Source organism: Callithrix jacchus, chromosome 5 (assembly GCF_049354715.1).
Source record: "Callithrix jacchus isolate 240 chromosome 5, calJac240_pri, whole genome shotgun sequence".
Lineage (NCBI taxonomy): Eukaryota > Metazoa > Chordata > Mammalia > Primates > Cebidae > Callithrix > Callithrix jacchus.
The window spans coordinates 101714160-101732373 of record NC_133506.1 but is presented as its reverse complement, the minus strand read 5'-3'; the positions used below and the strand labels follow the sequence as shown (position 1 = coordinate 101732373).

At 35.1% G+C, this 18214-nt stretch overlaps 1 protein-coding gene across 26 annotated transcripts in view; it reads left to right on the top strand.

Moving 5' to 3' along the window:
• ZNF207 (zinc finger protein 207) overlaps positions 1–17930 on the top strand; it is a 32324-nt gene extending 14394 nt beyond the window's left edge. For 2 of the 26 annotated variants that reach the window (XR_013535774.1, XR_013535770.1), the window contains 9 exons: positions 1091–1161; positions 2274–2431; positions 3576–3668; positions 4729–4971; positions 5947–6106; positions 6251–6435; positions 6650–6732; positions 9712–9766; positions 13897–17930. Coding sequence is in view for 7 of the 26 variants with exons in the window: in XM_078373853.1 (XP_078229979.1) it covers positions 1091–1161; positions 2274–2431; positions 3576–3668; positions 4729–4971; positions 5947–6106; positions 6251–6411 (886 nt within the window). In the remaining 19 variants the exon portion in view is untranslated. Of the gene's footprint in view, positions 1–1090; positions 1162–2273; positions 2432–3575; positions 3669–4728; positions 4972–5946; positions 6107–6250; positions 7102–9711; positions 9767–13893 lie in introns of those variants that run through there. The other 24 variants (XR_013535773.1, XR_013535768.1, XR_013535783.1 and 21 more) reach the window with 15 other exon arrangements.
• Positions 17931–18214: the final 284 nt, after the last annotated feature.

The window sequence follows — 18214 nt, the reverse complement described above, 5'->3', positions numbered from 1 at the left end:
CACCTCCCTTGGCTTCCCAAAGTACAGGGATTACAGACATGAGCCACCTCACCTGGCCTGTAATGGAATTTTCTAATAAAATTTATCAATAGAAATTAATTTTCTGATAAAAATTCTAAATCAAGGATTAAATTTACTCACAAAAATTTTAAAAAAAATTAAAAAGAAAATTGACCCCTTTGTCATTTTTTTAAGTGAATTGGACACTGATTTGAAGGTGAGCTCTTTTAGGGGAAAAAAATAAATGGATCGTGTTTTTAAGTCATGGTTCAGTGTTAGGTAGCTATTGCAAATAGTAGGCCATCTGGATTTACTTTTGAGTATCTCTAAATTTGGTAGTTGTATTTCCTTTCTTTTAAAATATATGTATAAAGACAGGGTCTCTCACTCTTGTCGCCCAGGCTACATTGCAGTGGCACAGTCACAGCTTGCTGCAGCCTCGACTTCCTGGGCTCAAGTGATCCTTCCACCTCAGCCCCCTGAGTATCTGGGACTACAGGTGGACACTACTACACTCAGCTAGTGTTTAAAATTTTTACCTTTTTTTTTCCTTTTTTGCAAGATAGGGTCTCACTTTTTGCCTAGGCTGGTCTTGAACTCCTGGGTTCAAGCAGTCCAAGAGACTTGGCCTCTCAAAGTGCTGGGATTCCAGGCATGTGTTGCCACACCTAGCCAAATAAAAACTCATTTCACATGGTACATTCGGTCTTCCTTTGCAAAATGCAACACAACTCTAAAATAGAGATTTCTTCTTTTTAGTACTCTGATATTTTCCAAGTGGAAAAAAATCATGATTTTGCTTTCCAATTATGCATACTTTAGATGAGGCCTCTTGTACATATTGAGAGTGTATTTGTTCTCAATGACTTTAAATGTTTTGTCAACATTTTTTTTCTTTTATTGGTAAACCAAAGAGTTTGCTGGGTTTTAGACTATTTATTTTGATAGGATTGTTACAGTGTGTTGTGTGTTCTTTCAGCTTGATTCATTTCAATATTAGAGGTCAAATTCAAGTCTTTTAGCCAGAATATTTTTTAATGGTTTATGCTATTCATTAACTTAGTATTTCTTGAAATTTGCTTTCTAATAGAATGATGCCAATGGGTGGAATGATGCCACCTGGACCAGGAATACCACCTCTGATGCCTGGAATGCCACCAGGTACGATATGTTAGATAGTTTCCTCTAACAGGTTTTATATAGACTTCTAAGTTTTTTAGACATTTGTGGGCATTGGTATAATGAAATTTAAGAATTTCCCTAAGTTGCAAAGTGTTAAGTGGTATATGGACCCTTTAAAAAAAAAATGTGTTTTAGTAGATATCTGAAGACGATAGCCCTTTTTTGAAGTTTGAAATAGATGTTAGGTTTCCAAGCAGCCAAAGTGAATCATGGCCTGTGTGCTGAATCTCATGTACTTAAGAACACTAGTATTTGTTAAACTTTTTTTTGTTTAAGGAGGTTTGCTCTTGTCCAGGCTAGAGTACAATGGCACAGTCTCTGCTCACTGCAACCTCTGCCTCCTGGTTTCAAGCAATTCTCCTACCATAGCCTCCTGAATAGCTGAGTTTGCAGGCATGTGCCACCATGCCTGGCTCAATTTTTGTATTTTTAGTGGAGACGGGGTTTTTCCATGTTGGTCAGGCTGGTCTTGAACTCCCAATCTTAGGTGATCCACCTGCCTCAGCCTCCCAAAGTGCTTGGATTACAGGCATGAGCCACTGCGCCTGGCCTTCCACTTTTTTTTTTTGAGATGGAGTCTTGCTCAGTTGGCCAGGCTGGAGCACAGTGGCACAATCTCAGCTCATGGCAATCTGCCTCCTGGGTTCAAGTGATTTTCCTGCCTCAACCTCCTGAGTAGCTGGGAGTGCAGTTGCCCACCACCGTGCCCAGCTAATTTTTGTATTTTTAGTAAAGATGGGATTTTGCCATGTTGGCCAGGCTGGTCTTGAACTCTGACCTGGTGGTTGATTGAAATAATTATTTTATATTTTACAAGAAGTTGGCTAAATCAGTAGGATCAGTAAGCATAATTGCCAAATGTTTTGCCCATGCATTAGGTTCTAATGTTATCTTCCACTTTTAAAATTCTGAAGCAGTACAAAGGGAAAATTTGAGGCAAGACTGTTGCATGGGCAAATGCTTAAGTTCCTTGGACTTAATTGAGGTGTTGAGCAGTTATTGTTAATAACTTTGTAGTGTAGAAGTAAGTGTTTTTTCCTACACTAAATTTTTCAGTTCACTTAGTCTCCCCAAACATTTCTTCTCTGAAGGTATGCCCCCGCCTGTTCCACGTCCTGGAATTCCTCCAATGACCCAAGCGCAGGCTGTTTCAGCTCCAGGTATTCTTAATAGACCACCTGCACCAACAGCAACTGTACCTGCTCCACAGCCTCCAGTTACTAAGCCTCTTTTCCCCAGTGCTGGACAGGTAAGGTGAAAATCCTAAAAAGGAGTGCACTTATATTTAAAGATAAAGTGCAGTTGTTTACGGAATGTTTTGAAATTCTCAAAGGTCAATTTTTTTTTGTCTATATAATATTTTTAATATAATTTACTAAATATACTAAAAGGTGGCTTATCCACTTCCATGTTTATACACTGATTTCCTCTACTCGTAAAAGGTTGAATGAAGCCAAAGTTAATATGTTACTTTTACATATTTGTGAACCGTATATATTCTTAGCTTTTTTTTTTTTAACTAATGAAAGTTTAATATCGGGTGTTTAGAGGTCTTCCTTTACTGACTGAACTATTACTGGAATGAGACCAAAGCCAAAGATGAACATCCTTAAGACTATAGCAAATCCTCTAGTATGGAACAGTGATGAGCTACAGTGCTGCACTTGTGCTAAAATGGTGTCATTTAATCGCTTTTGACCTAGTCACACTTGTATTTCTTACTGGTCTTTTTTCAAAGCTTTTAAAACTTTTCCAAAGCATAAGTGAAAGATGCTTCTGTTATTATGGTGTGCACATAATGGTTAAAACCTTGGCTTTTTTCCTCGTTTCATTGGTAAATAAGCAGATTCAGATTTAATGTCTTTAGAATTTAGATCAGGAGGTATGTTTATTCATTTTATTTTTTAGATTATCTTTTACATTTTTTAAAAACTTTTTTTTCTGTGAGTGCTAAATTAAAAGCATTTTCTTTAAGTGCCTTTTATTAAGCACATTAATCTAGCTTTTATGGTGGGTGGGAATTTTATGTATTGAGAGATGTAATGGACAAAAATCTTTTGTAGAGAATCATTGATACAGAATTGGATTGAAGTGTCAGTATTTATACATCGCTATTCTCAGTTTCAGGTATTCTTGAAATAATGCAAAACAGTAGTTTTAGAAAATAAACTAGTTAACTAGGTTTTATTGGTATAGAATTAAATTTTTTTTGAGGCTCGTATTTTAATATTGTTTATTGTAAATGCATTAACTGCCTGCCTTTTAAAATAAGTGACATTTGATTGCATTCAATTTTGCATTTACAAAAATGCAATCTAAAAAGTCTACCACATGGCTTATTTTGACCCATTTGTTTGGAGACTTTTCATTGTTTCCTTTCTTTTATGCTACAGATGGGGACACCTGTCACAAGCTCAAGTACAGCTTCATCCAATTCAGAAAGTCTGTCTGCATCTTCTAAAGCTCTGTTTCCTAGCACAGCACAAGTACGCAGGAAGTTGCAGTTTAAAATTGTTAAAATGGCTTTATAAGTTAACCCTTTGGACCCTACTTAAAAACTGAATATTTTTCCAAAAATATACTGTTTAATTTTTTAAAGCAGAAATAATGCTATGTAAGTCAAATTGTATTTGAAAATTTGAATTCATACTAAAAATAAGTACCCTAAACTCCTGTGGTTCTAAAGGGTTAAAAGCATGTAAGCAGTAAATGCATTATAGTGGCCAATGGTTGGCCTGATGCGTGATTAAGCTATTTTGATTTATGCTGTTTAATGCATCATATTTAATGTAAGAAAATTTAATACTCTGCTTTGATCCTAAAAGTTGGCCTCGTCTACATGTTTTAGATGTGTGGTATTATGAAAAGTAACACATCTGTTACTGATAACTTGCTACTTTAAAAGATCCTACTGAATTAATTCTTTTGTCTATGGTAATTATCCAGCCATTGTTAATTTGGAGGGGATTTTATAAATATATAAAGAACACTGCTAAAGGACATATCTTTAATGTGTCACCATTTATAGTCGTTCATGTTATACTTAGTAACTGGAGTTTTTAATGTTTCACCATTTATAGTCGTTCATGTTATACTTAGTAACTGGAGTTTAAACTCATATTCTGTAGTTTTTTGGGTTTTTTTTTTAGCTGTTTGATAGATTAACAACTAAACTATTAATAGAACAGTAAAAATAGAACACATGTTACTCTGTTATAACATACTGTATTTCAGTAGTCTGGAATAAATACAAAGCATTGTAAATTTAATTTTTGGTGAGGAGGTAGAAGACATCTAACAAGTTAAATAATACAGTTTTATTTCCACTGCTGTGTTCTGGATGTGACTTTAACACAGCATCTTTTGATACTCTTAATGGGTTATCTTGAATTCTGTGGAGTGTTTGTTGCATGTTATCTTTGTTTTAATTTCATTTAAAGTTTGGTCCTTTATTTAATGTTGATGCCTTGTTTTAAGTTAAACTGTTTGTAGATATACTTAATTTGGGGTTTTGAAGTTTTGTTGATGAAGTATTGTATTTTACAGGCTCAGGCAGCTGTCCAGGGACCTGTTGGTACAGATTTCAAACCCTTAAATAGTACCCCTGCAACAACTACAGAACCCCCAAAGCCTACATTCCCTGCTTATACACAGTCTACAGCTTCAACCACTAGTACAACAAATAGTACTGCAGCTAAACCAGCAGCTTCAATAACAAGTAAGCCTGCTACACTTACAACAACCAGTGCAACCAGTAAGTTGATCCATCCAGATGAGGATATATCCCTGGTAAGTTCTTTTAAGTTTTCTACTAGCAGCATTTGATTTAAAGCCATTATAGCAATTTGTCCCTTTGAAAAGTGTTACTTTGTGCTCACATGGTCTGTGATCTGGTTTAATGCTTACTAAGTGGTTTTTGCCATTGTGATTCTTAAGAAATCACAAAGTACTTAAAGTGGATGGATAGTGCATGTTTTGGTTTTAGATGTTTTCTCTCCCCTTCCTCCAGACTATTCCTAAAAGAAGACATTAAGTCAGGTTCTTAACTCTTAAAAATCATTTTAGTTAAACACAAATTTGCATATATTAATTGAAGAACTGTTAAGTGTGAAGTAGAATCTGTAGATCCCCTAAGTCCCATATAAAGGAATTTTAATATAAAGTCAATATTTAGAATGTTGATAATGGCTGGGCACGGTGGCTCCTACCTATAATCTTAGCACTTTGGGGAGGCTAAAACAGGTGGATCACTTGAGGTCAGGAGTTCAAGACCAGCTTGGCCAACATGGTAAAACCCCATCTCTAATAAACATACAAACATTAGCCATGTGTGATGGCAGGAGCCTATAATCCCAGCTACTAGGGAGGCTGAGGCAGGAAAATCCCTTGAACCTGGGAGGCGGAGGTTACAGTGAGCCAAGATTGCACCATTGCGCTCTGGAATGAACAACAGAGCAAGACTGAGTTTTGGGGGAGGAAAAAAAGGGAATGTTAATAACAATATTTCATTAGATAGTTTTTTGTTGAAGCAATTTGTAACTCCTGGAAAGTTGTTAGTGAGGCTTCAAGTTTACGAATAGGTGAAGTTTTAAGATATATAGAGTTTAAGCAGTTGGATTGGTTGGTTTGGGAAAAGTAAATAGTTGGGGAGTAAGGGTAAATGTTTGAAAATTACCCAGTGTTACAAGATTTTAGATGCATTCCTTTATGTTTGATGAAGCTCTGCATTCAGGTATTGAACCTTGTGCTTATTTTTATTCCCAGGAAGAGAGAAGGGCACAGTTACCTAAATATCAACGTAATCTTCCTCGGCCAGGACAGGCCCCCATCGGTAATCCACCAGTTGGACCAATTGGAGGTATGATGCCACCACAGCCAGGCATCCCACAGCAACAAGGAATGAGACCCCCAATGCCACCTCATGGTATTCCTCTTTTTATCTTTATCATATTTAGTGGATTTTCTCAGTTAATGCATAAAATATTAAATTCATTTGCAATATACATTGCATTTTAAAAGTACAGTACATAACGATCTATTTTTTGTGTTTGAAATTGTTGTTTTTTAGGTCAGTATGGTGGTCATCATCAAGGCATGCCAGGATACCTTCCTGGTGCTATGCCCCCATATGGGCAGGGACCGCCAATGGTGCCCCCTTACCAGGGTGGACCTCCTCGACCTCCAATGGGAATGAGACCTCCTGTAATGTCGCAAGGTGGCCGTTACTGATCCTACTTCATCCAGTCTAAATAGGTTTGGAGATTAAACCTTTTCTCAACTTGTGCTGTTTATATAGCCAAGCTTCCGTCAATAAGGCTTCATTGTGACTTTAACAAACATTATCTTACCACATACCAGGAACTATTGGACATTTATTTTACATGGGAAAAATTATTTGGAATAAAGCAGGAGCTTTTCCTGAAGTTGCAATTTATACTGTATGGCTTCTTTTTCATGTTTCATCTAGGTTTTTAGAAGTGAAGTATAGTAAATTTGGTTCGTTAAATTGTGAAGGCGCTGGAATTACATGAACATACCACCTTATTAAAGGCAAGTTCTGTAAGCTTACATTGCTATTTGTAAAGTTATGCCTTCACAGCATTTCAGATGCTGTTGGACTTCATGTCCCCAACCTAGCTTGGTGAGGGCTGTAACTGTTTCCAAGTACTTGTACATTGGAAGTCTGAATGTGTAACAATATTTAATGTATTTAGAGTTCCTCATGTTGCAGGGTTTAAGAAATCTGACCCACCAAGGTCATGTGACTTTTCTGTACTGTTAAACTTCATTGTAATAAAATGAGAGAAAAATTTATGCCTTTTTATTCATAACCCAGCTGTGGACCACTGCCTGAAAGGTTTGTACAGATGCATGCCACAGTAGATGTCCACATAATAAAATACATAGTTACCAATGCAATTTTGATATATCATTGGATTCTGTCTTTGAGTTGTAGGTTATTTCTTAGCTGCATGTTTTAAACTGAATAGTGTATGTAGAGTTATATGTTAATGCTTCAGTTAACAGAAAAACTCAGGTATGTGAGTCATTACACAATGGATATGAAAATCTTTATAATCACCTTCCCACCTTCTTTGGTGTCAGTACACATCAGGTGTCATAGATACTTAAAATGTAAATGTTAACACTTTTTCCTTCCTGCTAAGATGTTTAGAGTCTAGTGCCAGACCCATTCATTTTCTTTTGATTATTTTTGAGACTTCAGTACTGCATGGACCTCAGAAGCTTTTCAGGTGCAAACTTCTAGAAGCTTAGGTGCATGCAGTCATAGCTTCTTGTGCTGCTAATGGATTGGTATAAATTATTCTAAGTATAATGCTGAGAATCTGAATGTGTCTCTGTTGGGATGGTTAACAGATGGATTGGCAGTTTTTAACTTTATTATGATCCTGGAAGATTACATTATTCAAGTACCTCTGTTATTAAGCCTAGATAGCCTTACTGTGCAACTTTTTATCCTTGGAAATTTTGAATGTTGTGTTCTTACAGAGAGCTTTTCTGTAGAGATGACTACTTTTCAATGTTTGGTGTTGGAACTAGCTCTTGTTGACCTTTTTGGGATCTGTTTTTCTGATCTTTACTTTTGCAGGGTAGTTTTATGACTATTTAGGTATCAAATAACCTATGCAAAATATTAATATAATGAACTCAAGTTGAGTTTTTCTCATTATAAAGCTAAGATTGCTAAGAAAATGGTAACATTTCTTTGTAACTTTCCTGTGAAGGTATAGATAAAAGACATGAACTCTGAAGTTGTAAGAAAAGGGGGGCTTTAACTTTGAAGGAAAATAATATTGAAAAGTGATTTAGCCATCACAGAAGAGTTCATATTTATGTGACAGGTAAAAGTCATACATTTAAGCAAGACATTGCAAATATTATAAAGCTAATGCTGTTTTACCTCATATTGGCTGGGAGTGTGGCTCATACCTCTAATCCCAGCCCTCTGGAAGGCTGAGGTAGGAGGATTGCAAGTACAGGTTGATTAACATGGCAAAACTACAAAACATTTAAAAATTAGCCAGGCATGTTACTGTGGGTCCGTGGTCCCAGCTAGTTGAAAGGCTGAGGGAGGTAAGGATCACTTGAGCACAGGAGGTCGAGGCTGCAGTGACCTGCGTTTACTTCAGCCTGGGCAACAGAGCGAGACTCAAAAAATAAAATACCCGATTATTTGGCTTCAGTGATTTTATAGCTGCTGTGCTTTGTAGTACCATAGCAGTACAAAATTTTTCATAGCTTGAAAATAAAATGTTCATGTTTCATCAAGAATATATTTCTTCCTTCTGCCAGTTGCCAAGTCCCAAACCACTTTCCCCTCTGAACCTCTGCCTACCTAAATGGTTTCAAAGTTAGTACACAATTCTTTGATTTGGCAGCACACTTAATACACTGCCAAAGAAAAATTTTGTTGAAAATCTTTAAGATATAAATAGTGTGATTAAGTAGGGGATGCTCTCCCAAATTCTCAAGAATTTCATGTACAGGGTTGTGGACAAACTGCAAAAGGGTTAGTAGACCTGTTTCAAAAATTATGTGAAGCTTTGTTTGCATTTTGTGGAAAGAAGGCTGATACTTATAGCAATGTTTTTTGCTCTCTGTATAGGTCCGATGGGCAAAAATAGAACTTTTAAGTATGGGATAGAATTCTAATTAAAAATTAATCGAAAGTGTTAGGCTTTGGCATATAAAACTCAAGCTCATGAGTTCCTGCATTTGTAGCTATAGACTCATAGGTGGTGTACCCATTTAATATAATTGAAGTGTAATTTTTGCATGCATCCAAGGATAATCAAGCTTCTAGAAAGCTTTTATCTAAATGCTTCTGGGGTCCATAGTGTGGTTGAATCATGAGTAGAGCAAATTACGTTCATATAATTAATTCTAACCTAACCTTCCTTAAGTAATAGATGAAGTTGAGTCAAAGTGAATGCCAACTGCCCTCACAGAAGACAACTTTTGGGATTTGATAATTCAGGCAGGCATTGTGATTGCCATAATTAAGGAAGTTGTAAGGTTAGTAGGGCTGGCAGCTTTGGCTCTACCTTACATCCATCCACCCCTTTTAGAAAAACGAGAACATTTTGTCTGGCACTAGTTTCTATTGTATAAGTTTTCATACTGTGTAGCAGTAACAAGACCACAGCAGGTGAGGATTAACTTTTGAGTGGCTGCTGGAATTATTTGATTTGAATACTTAGTATTTTAGTAGTCTCTCACATATTTGCCATTGGGTATGAATAAAATATTCCTACCGTACTCTATTCCACTAAGTTACATATTTTCAACTTAGACTCACCTTAATTAAACTTAGTTAATTGGAGAGTGGGATTCCCCAACAAAAATAAGTACGGACTCTGAATGGAATTGTAGTGAACAGTAGTTAAAAACGAAGCTGCTCCTTTTGCTTGCTTGATCATTGGGATTTAAAAAAAAAAAAATTAATGCATGTCTTTTAAATTAATTGGGAACTGTTTTTCTAAAATTAAAATTTTCTTCTTCCTATAGCCCTGCCATAGGACAGGCTGAGGCTGAGTCTCAGTGTTGCCCTGTTCAGTCTGAGGCAAGTGGGATTTATTTTATTCCTTATGGGGGCTTTCACAGCTTTATGGCTGTTGGATATTTATGTCCCCAAACTTGCAGCAAGTTTGGTGAAGGCCCCTACATTTAATTAAACTTAGGATTTTTATACTCTTTTGGCAGAGAAGGCTCTATATTAATATTCACGTTTGACTGTGGTGTTAATAAACATTAAGTATTTCATATGCAATTTTATGTAATTTGCTTTGTGTTACATAATAAACAGCTTCAGTAAAGCTTGTGTTACTATATTGAACTTAAGTAAATTGATGAAATTTGATATTTTTGATTTGGAGGCATGAAATGTTTCAGATTTTCTGCTTGCACTTCTAGGAAAATCTTACTGGTTTTATTTTCTCTGTAAACTATTAAATTTAACCTCAAGGATAAGTTTAATCATTGGAAATGCCACAGCTGGAGTGCGGTGATCTTCGCTTACTGCAACCTCCGCCACCTGGGTTTAAGTGATTCTCTTGCCTCAGCCTCCCAAGTAGCTGGGGATTACAGGTGCCCACAGCCACACTTGGCTAATGTTACAGTATTTTTTAGTAGAGACGGGGTTTCACCATGTTGGCCAGGCTGGTCTCGAACCCCTGATCTCAGGTGATCTGCCCATCTCGGCCTCCCAAAGTGATGGGATTACAGGCGTGAGCCACCGCGCCTATTTGAAATCTGCATTCTCAATCACAAACTTAGCATTGAATGTTAAGGCTAAAAGGTCATCTGGAAATGCTTGATTTTTTAAAAATATTTCCAAGCCTCACCACATTAGAGCAAATGTTAATGTAGAGCCCTGTAAAGATGGGAAGGTGTTGTCTATGTGTGTGCTTGTGTATGTGGGGGTATAGACCATACAGTTGATACATAACAAGAATTTGGGTGATATAGACCTTTTAGTATGGTTAGATTACTGATTTTCAGGTATCCAAACTGAAATTTGATACCTGATGATGTGGTAAAGTATGTTCAACTATGGTTTTGGAGTGATTATTTTGAGGTTCATTTTCAGCCTTACTGAACTGTGTTTTATGCACATGTGAAAAGTATCCACATTAGTTTCCAACTAAAATTTGCTTTTATTTGGTGAGAAAAGTGTGTGTGCGCGGGCGCGGGCGTGTGTGTGTGTGTGTGTGTGTGTGTGTGTGTGTTGTAGGGAATAATTACAGTGAGGCCAAAAGCAAACCTGAATTATTTTTGTTTTTTGTGTTTGAGCCACCATTCCATCCAGATAGCAGTTTACTCTGAGCAGTAACAGTTAACAAACAGTATAACATTTAGCAAACCTGGAATTGTTTATACATGGTTTTCATTCTTGGAAGCCTAAAGAAAAAAATAAACATTAAATGAATTTCAGATTTTGACCTGCTTAATAATAACATGTTTTTCACCATAACGAAATGATATAAAAGGCTTTTAATATTTAAAGAAAGAATTTTGTTGCTTCCATTACAAAATATTCCATTGGACTATTTTATAACTTCAGTAATCAACATGTAAGAGCCCTTAATTGGAGATTTGTTTTCTCTCATACCTACCATCCCCCAATATGCTGAAATCTTTAGAAGTTGCTTGTCTTAATTCTGATGGTGATAATGAAAAAATGTGCTGGAAATAAAGGCTCGATTTATCTGCTTGAGTACTGCGGGTGGGAGGAATTTAGCAATGGCATAATTATTTGAAGGTAATATATATAGATAACTAAGAGTTCCCTTTTTTTTTGTGGTAGTTCTGTGACTCAGACAAATAAGATTTTGATAATTATGTAATTTTTAGATGTCTGTAACATCCACTGGTAAAACTTGGCAAACAAAAGAAAATATTGAAGTCATTGCTTTAACTGAGCCAAAATTTTGTTTGAGTAAGTTGATGAAAGTAGATATGCACCCTAGAAGTAGATACCCTAAAATTTATATGGACATTTATATCTTTTTTTAAATGCTATAGTTATTGACCTAATACTGAGTAATCTTTCTGTGTTATTCCAAAATGAAATTTGCTTGCTCTTCATTGTAACTTTTATGGAAAAGTCCTTTAAAAAGGGGATTTCGTTGTAAGGCTACTGGCTATAGGGCAGAGTTTGATGAGCAAACATTCCCCCACTTCTGCTAACTATCTCATGACAGTGAAGTTTACTTCTTTTTTTAACCCTTTCTTGGTATTTTAATTTCATTGAATCATTTAAATAATAACCTTTTGTTTTTATAGCAATCATCTGACTTTTCTGTGTGATATTTCTTGGCAAAATAAGAAGCACTTAACGATGTTGTATATAGATAGGATCATGTACACAATGGATGTTCATAATTTTGTGATTAGTGCTGAATTTTCAAAACTAATATCTTAAGTTCTTAGAACACCCGATTATGGATCTAATTCAAACCAATATGTAGGAAATGGAGAAAGTAGAACTTCAGTTTGAGCTTCCCAGTAACTAAATATATCCAACTTTTCCAAATGTTTATCTCAAAAAACATCTCTTTATTTTTTTTTAACCTGGCATTTTTTATTAGAAAATAGATGAACTTTTAAAGGAACATTTGAAAAAACATTTCTTCAGTAAGGCTCAGAAAATAATTGCTTTAAACAAGTACTATTTTTTTCTTGCTTTTGGCTCTATACATTTTTGGATATTTTAGTCTCTAAAGGAAGAGCTTTTCATTTTCTTCCTAACTCTGGAAAATAATAGTTTGGACCTAAATTAATTTGAAAAATCTGAATAATCTCTCTTTAAAACTCTTTTCAATTAGTCTCACGTATTCTCAGAAGAAAATGTCTTTATTTTACTAAGCAGAATGTAGTAGTCATTAAGGCAGAAATTTGTAGTCTGAAGGAGATAGGTCTTCACTGAAGCCAATTTGAAAAATTCCTATTTGAAGCAGGTTGGACACTTATAAATCCAGACTGGCTCATTAGATGGAAACTTTGATGGTTAGGTTCTTTAGGAGGCATACAGTCAGTTATGGTTATGAAAATGTTGATGTATATGTTTTAATTTTGATCAAAATAACCTTAGAGGAGGTACATGTGAGTAAACTGTGTCTTAATGGTTGATTACTTGGACCCCGCCTGTTCTGTAAGGTAGTAATATGGCACAGCTTCAGTAATGTGTGCTGTTTGTAAAAAGGTGAAGTCCTTCATTGGCATTTTCTAAGCCCTCTAACATTCTTAGTGTCTGGGTTGGTTGGTTTGCATTTTACCATTATGGTTGAATCTGTATTCCTTCACCACTGGTTAAGTCTGAGGAACGGACAGTGAAGTTCATTGATGGACAACTTGGATAAAAATGAAGAATGATATCCCAGTTTACTTCACAGGTCAATAGTGATCATTTGGGAGGTGTTATTTGACTTAAGAACCTTAAATGTATTGAAAAGTAACAGCATTCTTGCTCATGGTTTGCATTTGTTACTGAGGTCTCACCATATCATTTATTTTAATGTAGCTTATTAAAATTTTATTCATAAATAGTTCAGCAATCACAGAGGTAAAAAAAAAAAATAAGATTTTTGTACCATTATCTTCCAATCTTTGCCAGTAAAATGAGGCTGCTTAACTACGCAAGTGGAGCAAGGGAAGAGTAATTACAGTTACTGTAAGTCTTGAGTTAGAAAAGATATGGAACATCTAGTTATTGAGCAAAGCCCCCTTTTACCTATTAACTTATTAGGTAATTCAAGGAGAAACAATAGGATTTGCTTCCTAGTACATGTTTTAAAAATTGATAGTCTCTGATGTGACAAAATTTTTGTGAAAGTTGAATTACAAGCTTTTAAAAATTGCTTGTCTTTGGGGATGTGTTTACATATTCATTTAAATTTAGAAACTACTACATGTTTAAGATACATGCTCATCCCCTTTTTGGAGTAATCAAAATTTCCATCACAATTCACATACTGGAAAACATAGTTTATAAGATCGAGATGTGTCCAAGAGATTTTCAGTGTCATTAGTTCATTCTAAATAGCCAATGTAAGATAACTTTTGTATAAAAAAAAAATAGGGAAAAGTTTTAAATGTATAGCAGGCTCTGAGGAAATTTAATGCACATTGACTTTTTAAACTATGGATTGAACTCCTCAGTTTAATACAATTTGTGTTTTTGTTAACTAGCAGCAGAATTTCAGCATTTGCTACTTACTGGTAGAGAAGAAAAATCCCACAGCCCTGCCAGTACAGGTTAGTTTAATCTGTAAGTACCTGATGTTCCTATTTTTTTCAAACATATCCATATAACTCACACAAGGAAGAAAGCTGTGCAGTTACTTAAATGTGAGTATAACTAATAATAGGTCCATTGGACACTTACAACACTCGATACTTGGGCCAAAGTAGATCTAGGTTTGCTAACCCCAGTTGTAATAAAGGTGTAATACTGCTCCTTTGTTGTCTCTTTGTGGTTCAACCTAAGTAGACACATTGTCCATAAAAGGAAAAGACAGTGAGTTAAAGTTGGCAATGCCCTTGTTGATGAATGATATGGAGTCCAGGGCTTTGGGTCTGGGGTCTTTTACTTAAGCTCTTCCATGGAGTTCTCTCATTCACCTTTTAACTTTTCACAGTATGAATCAACCTAAGAAAAAAGGCAAGTTTCCTCACATCTAGAAATAATAAGTGGTGTACAATCATAAGTTAGAATATGTTTTTATAATGCTTTGTTCTTAAATACTTTTAGCAGCACTTGTAAATGCAAGTACTCATTTTTTCTTTCTTTTTTTGTAAATTATAACGTATCCTGTTGGTGTACCTGTGTGAGTTCATTTTACTTTGAACTAAGAATAAGATACCTTTTTAATAGTCAAATGAAAGCTGACTGCCCATCAAGAAATGCAGCTAGATTCTTCATGTAACACTTCTGAGAGGCATTGGGAACACAATGGGTTGTGGAAGGTATTTGCAACATTTTTAGTTTTTCATTCTACCCAAGTTCATTGTTTGAACCATCCTTAAAAGATTTCCTTTAATGTTTAAATGTTGTGCTTGTAGGTTGACGCAAACATAAAGCACTGAGGAGGGAGGTATAAAGCATACAAGTTAATTTCTAATTTTTGTAAGCTTGAACCATTCTAATCTGATAGTAGGATGTATGGCTTCTTCCTTTTCACCTTGTGTGATGTCTGATTTGAGACAATCTAGCCATAAAACTAGTTCATCTTGCACTCCTCTTGAGCTAGATGGTGATTAGCCATTGTGAAAACAGATAATCTTTATATGGAAATTGTACATATTGTTAAAATTTTAAAACGTGGATTTATCAACTGATAATAAAATATATCTTACCAGATATCCACTTGTTTTTTAATGTAAAATTGCACAAGGGTTTAAGTTTCATTGCCTTTCACAGTTTAATCTGTATATGAAATGGCGTAGATACAGTGGAAATGGTTTTCCTTAAAACCATCTCTTTAAAGCTGCCTTTCTGGTGAGTACTGTTTTATACTTTTATATATCATAAGTTTACCTAATAAAATTAACTGAAACAGGACACTTTGATTAAAGAGGTGAGCAATCTGAATTTCTCTATCTCTTTGAATATTGCTTGAATCAGGAATATTAGAAAATGATTATTTTACCACCTGGCATTTCCCTATTAATCCTAGTTCACTTTTTTCTGATCTTCACTTAATAGACTCTAAATACAAAAACTTGTTACACATAAATTACTTCATTTTGGTGAGAAGGAATAAATGTTTTTATTTAAAACTAGTATTTAAGAAAGTTCTTAAACATTTTCTTTTTAGTTGGCAGCCAAAGTATTTTTCTCAGTGCTTTGGAGACATTGCATTGTTGTAAAATTAAAATACCAGAACTTCATTCTGTTTTTGTTGAAGTTGTTGTTGCAGTGATTCTTGAACAGTTAGCTGGAGTTTGGGTGGGAGAAGGGTTTACCGAAATTCTTAGTGCAGACCAGTTACTTACAAGGTTTCTTTGAGAGGCTTAAAAATTTCAAAAGTATTTAAGCCACTCTGACCCTGCATTAAAAATAGGAGTTAGAAATACTGATTTCTGAGACCACATATACCAGTGAAAATTAGCTTCTATTTTTAACCACTTTATGTCCTGGTTTATTTAGCCTTGGTATGTTTAACACATGGGTTATTTCTTCCCCTCTAGTTTTTAGCTACATCCTAGATAAAACCAGCATATGCTAGGAGTGTTTTTACATTCTATTTTGCTGTGATCTTTATAAACAAATAAACTCAACTCTAAATGCTTTTTAGTGTGAACAATGATAGTTTTGTAAAATCTGAAAATTGATATCTGAGTATGTGATGTGGCAATGCATTCTTCTAGATAAGCACTAAACAACATATGGACCTTCAATTTGTGTCTTTAAGATTTAAAATGAAGTAAATTTCTAAGGAACTGTGTCCTTTCCTAGCAGGAATAAACAGACAGTGAAAATTTGGTAAGTATATCACTTTTTAAGTGCATGTAATAGCGATGAGAGTAGCCAAATTTTCATAGTGTTAAGATAATGTTTAAAAGTGAGCAGGAATTATTTTTGCGACTTAATGTATATGTGTCTGACATTTTTTACAAACTTGTGTGCATAAACATTAAATTGGAACATACCTTACTCCTTTGGGTTTTTTTTGGGGGGGTATGATGCTTTAAATACTAATTTTATATTTCAAGCTTTTTGCAGGGTAGAAATAAGTGGCCGTTAAAGAAAATATCTTCAAGAAGAATTATTTCAATGTCCCTTTTTAAAACCTGACGATGGCTTTCAGTTTACTTAAGTCTTCTGTTTTTCAGCTCCAGTTAAAACTGACAATAGGCAGCTATCAAAAATGGAAAAAAATCTTGTGCTCTTTCTGGAATATTAGAGGAATCAGTTAATAATAATAAAGTGGTTTTAAGCCAATGCTTGATTTGCATGGAAGCAGTTTTTAAATTAAGAGAGAAGAGGTGATGAAATTTGGGAGTCTACTCCCTGGGATGTTGTATTAATAAAGTGATAATAAATGAAGGTTAAAGTGAAGTGTTTAATTGCTACCCCAGGAAATAATTGATTATTTGTGAGGAAAAAGCCCATTTATTTCCAAACTAGTCTATAGTGGTTTAGAGTAAGCATTATTTTATGAAGTGGTGCAAGATCCCAAACATTAGTAAAGAGACCTCTCAGGTCAATCTCTAGGCTTCACTTTTACTTGACAAGGGATTATGTAAAGAATAAGTCAGATAAGGGATATGGTTTGTAAGGAGGTCCTGACCAAAGGATGATAAATGTTATTCTATATATATCATTAAATGGTCTAGCTAAAGAAAAATCATGACTGATAGCATTTTTAAAACTTTTTTTTTTTTTTTTTGAGACAGAGTCTGGCCATCGCCCAGGCTGGATTGCAGTGGCACAATCTTGGCTTACTGCAAATTCCGCCTCCTGGGTTCAGACAATTCTCCTGCCTCAGCCTCTTGAGTAGCTGGGATTACAGGCACCCACCACCAAGCCCACTAATTTTTGTATTTTTAGTAGAGACGGAGTTTCACCATTTTGGCCAGGCTGGTCTCGAACTCTTGACCTTGTGATCTGCTCATCTTGGCCTCCCAAATGCTGGGATTACAGGTATGAGCCACTGCACCCAGCCCACATAGTTTTTAATGTAAGTAAATGAGCTCACTAAAGTTCTTACACGAATAATACTAGTGTCTTCTGTCACTTTGATTTGTCATCTGGTTAAATAGCTGGAAGCTTGTGCAAATGAAAAATGAAATGGAAGACTACGTTTACATGTATATCTGTATAATTTTTGTCTATTAGTGAGTGGTTCAGAGAGAGGCATGTTCATTATATGTAGCCATGTAATTTTATTAGAACTCACAAGGGGCATTGAAATGTTTTTCTTTTTCAGATGGTCTGGGGCTGTTTGCTTACTTTAAGTAAGCCAGGTCTACCATTTGAAAAATGGTGCTTTATTTCCATATCTGAAGTCTTATATTTTAGTTTGTTTTCATCTAGAAGTGGATAGATTTTTGCTTCTGTCTTATATTTTAGTTTGTTTTCATCTAGAAGTAGATAGATTTTTGCTTCTGTGTTAAGAGCCTCTTTGTTTGGAGAAGATGGTTGGTTCTCTCCTTGACTCATTAACAAACCTTTGAGTGCTTGTTATTTACAAAGATGAATAAAATCTTTAATTTATTATTTATGATACTTGTCTGAGCCCATTTTTTAATTTTTTATCCAGAACAGTTTATATTGAGAAGGAATGATGATATGTATCAGTTGTCCTGAGAAGTTTTCTTTGTATCCTGGAAACTGTAAGGAAGAATTATTTTTATTAAACACAGAATGTCTAGGGGGAAAGTAAGAGGTAAAAGAACACACTTAGTGTGGACATTTTGTATGTGATACAGTGTTGAGGTTGGATAGGTAGATAAGCCAGAAGAAACTGGTTTAGAGTAAGCATAATAAGACTAGAGCTTGCAACCA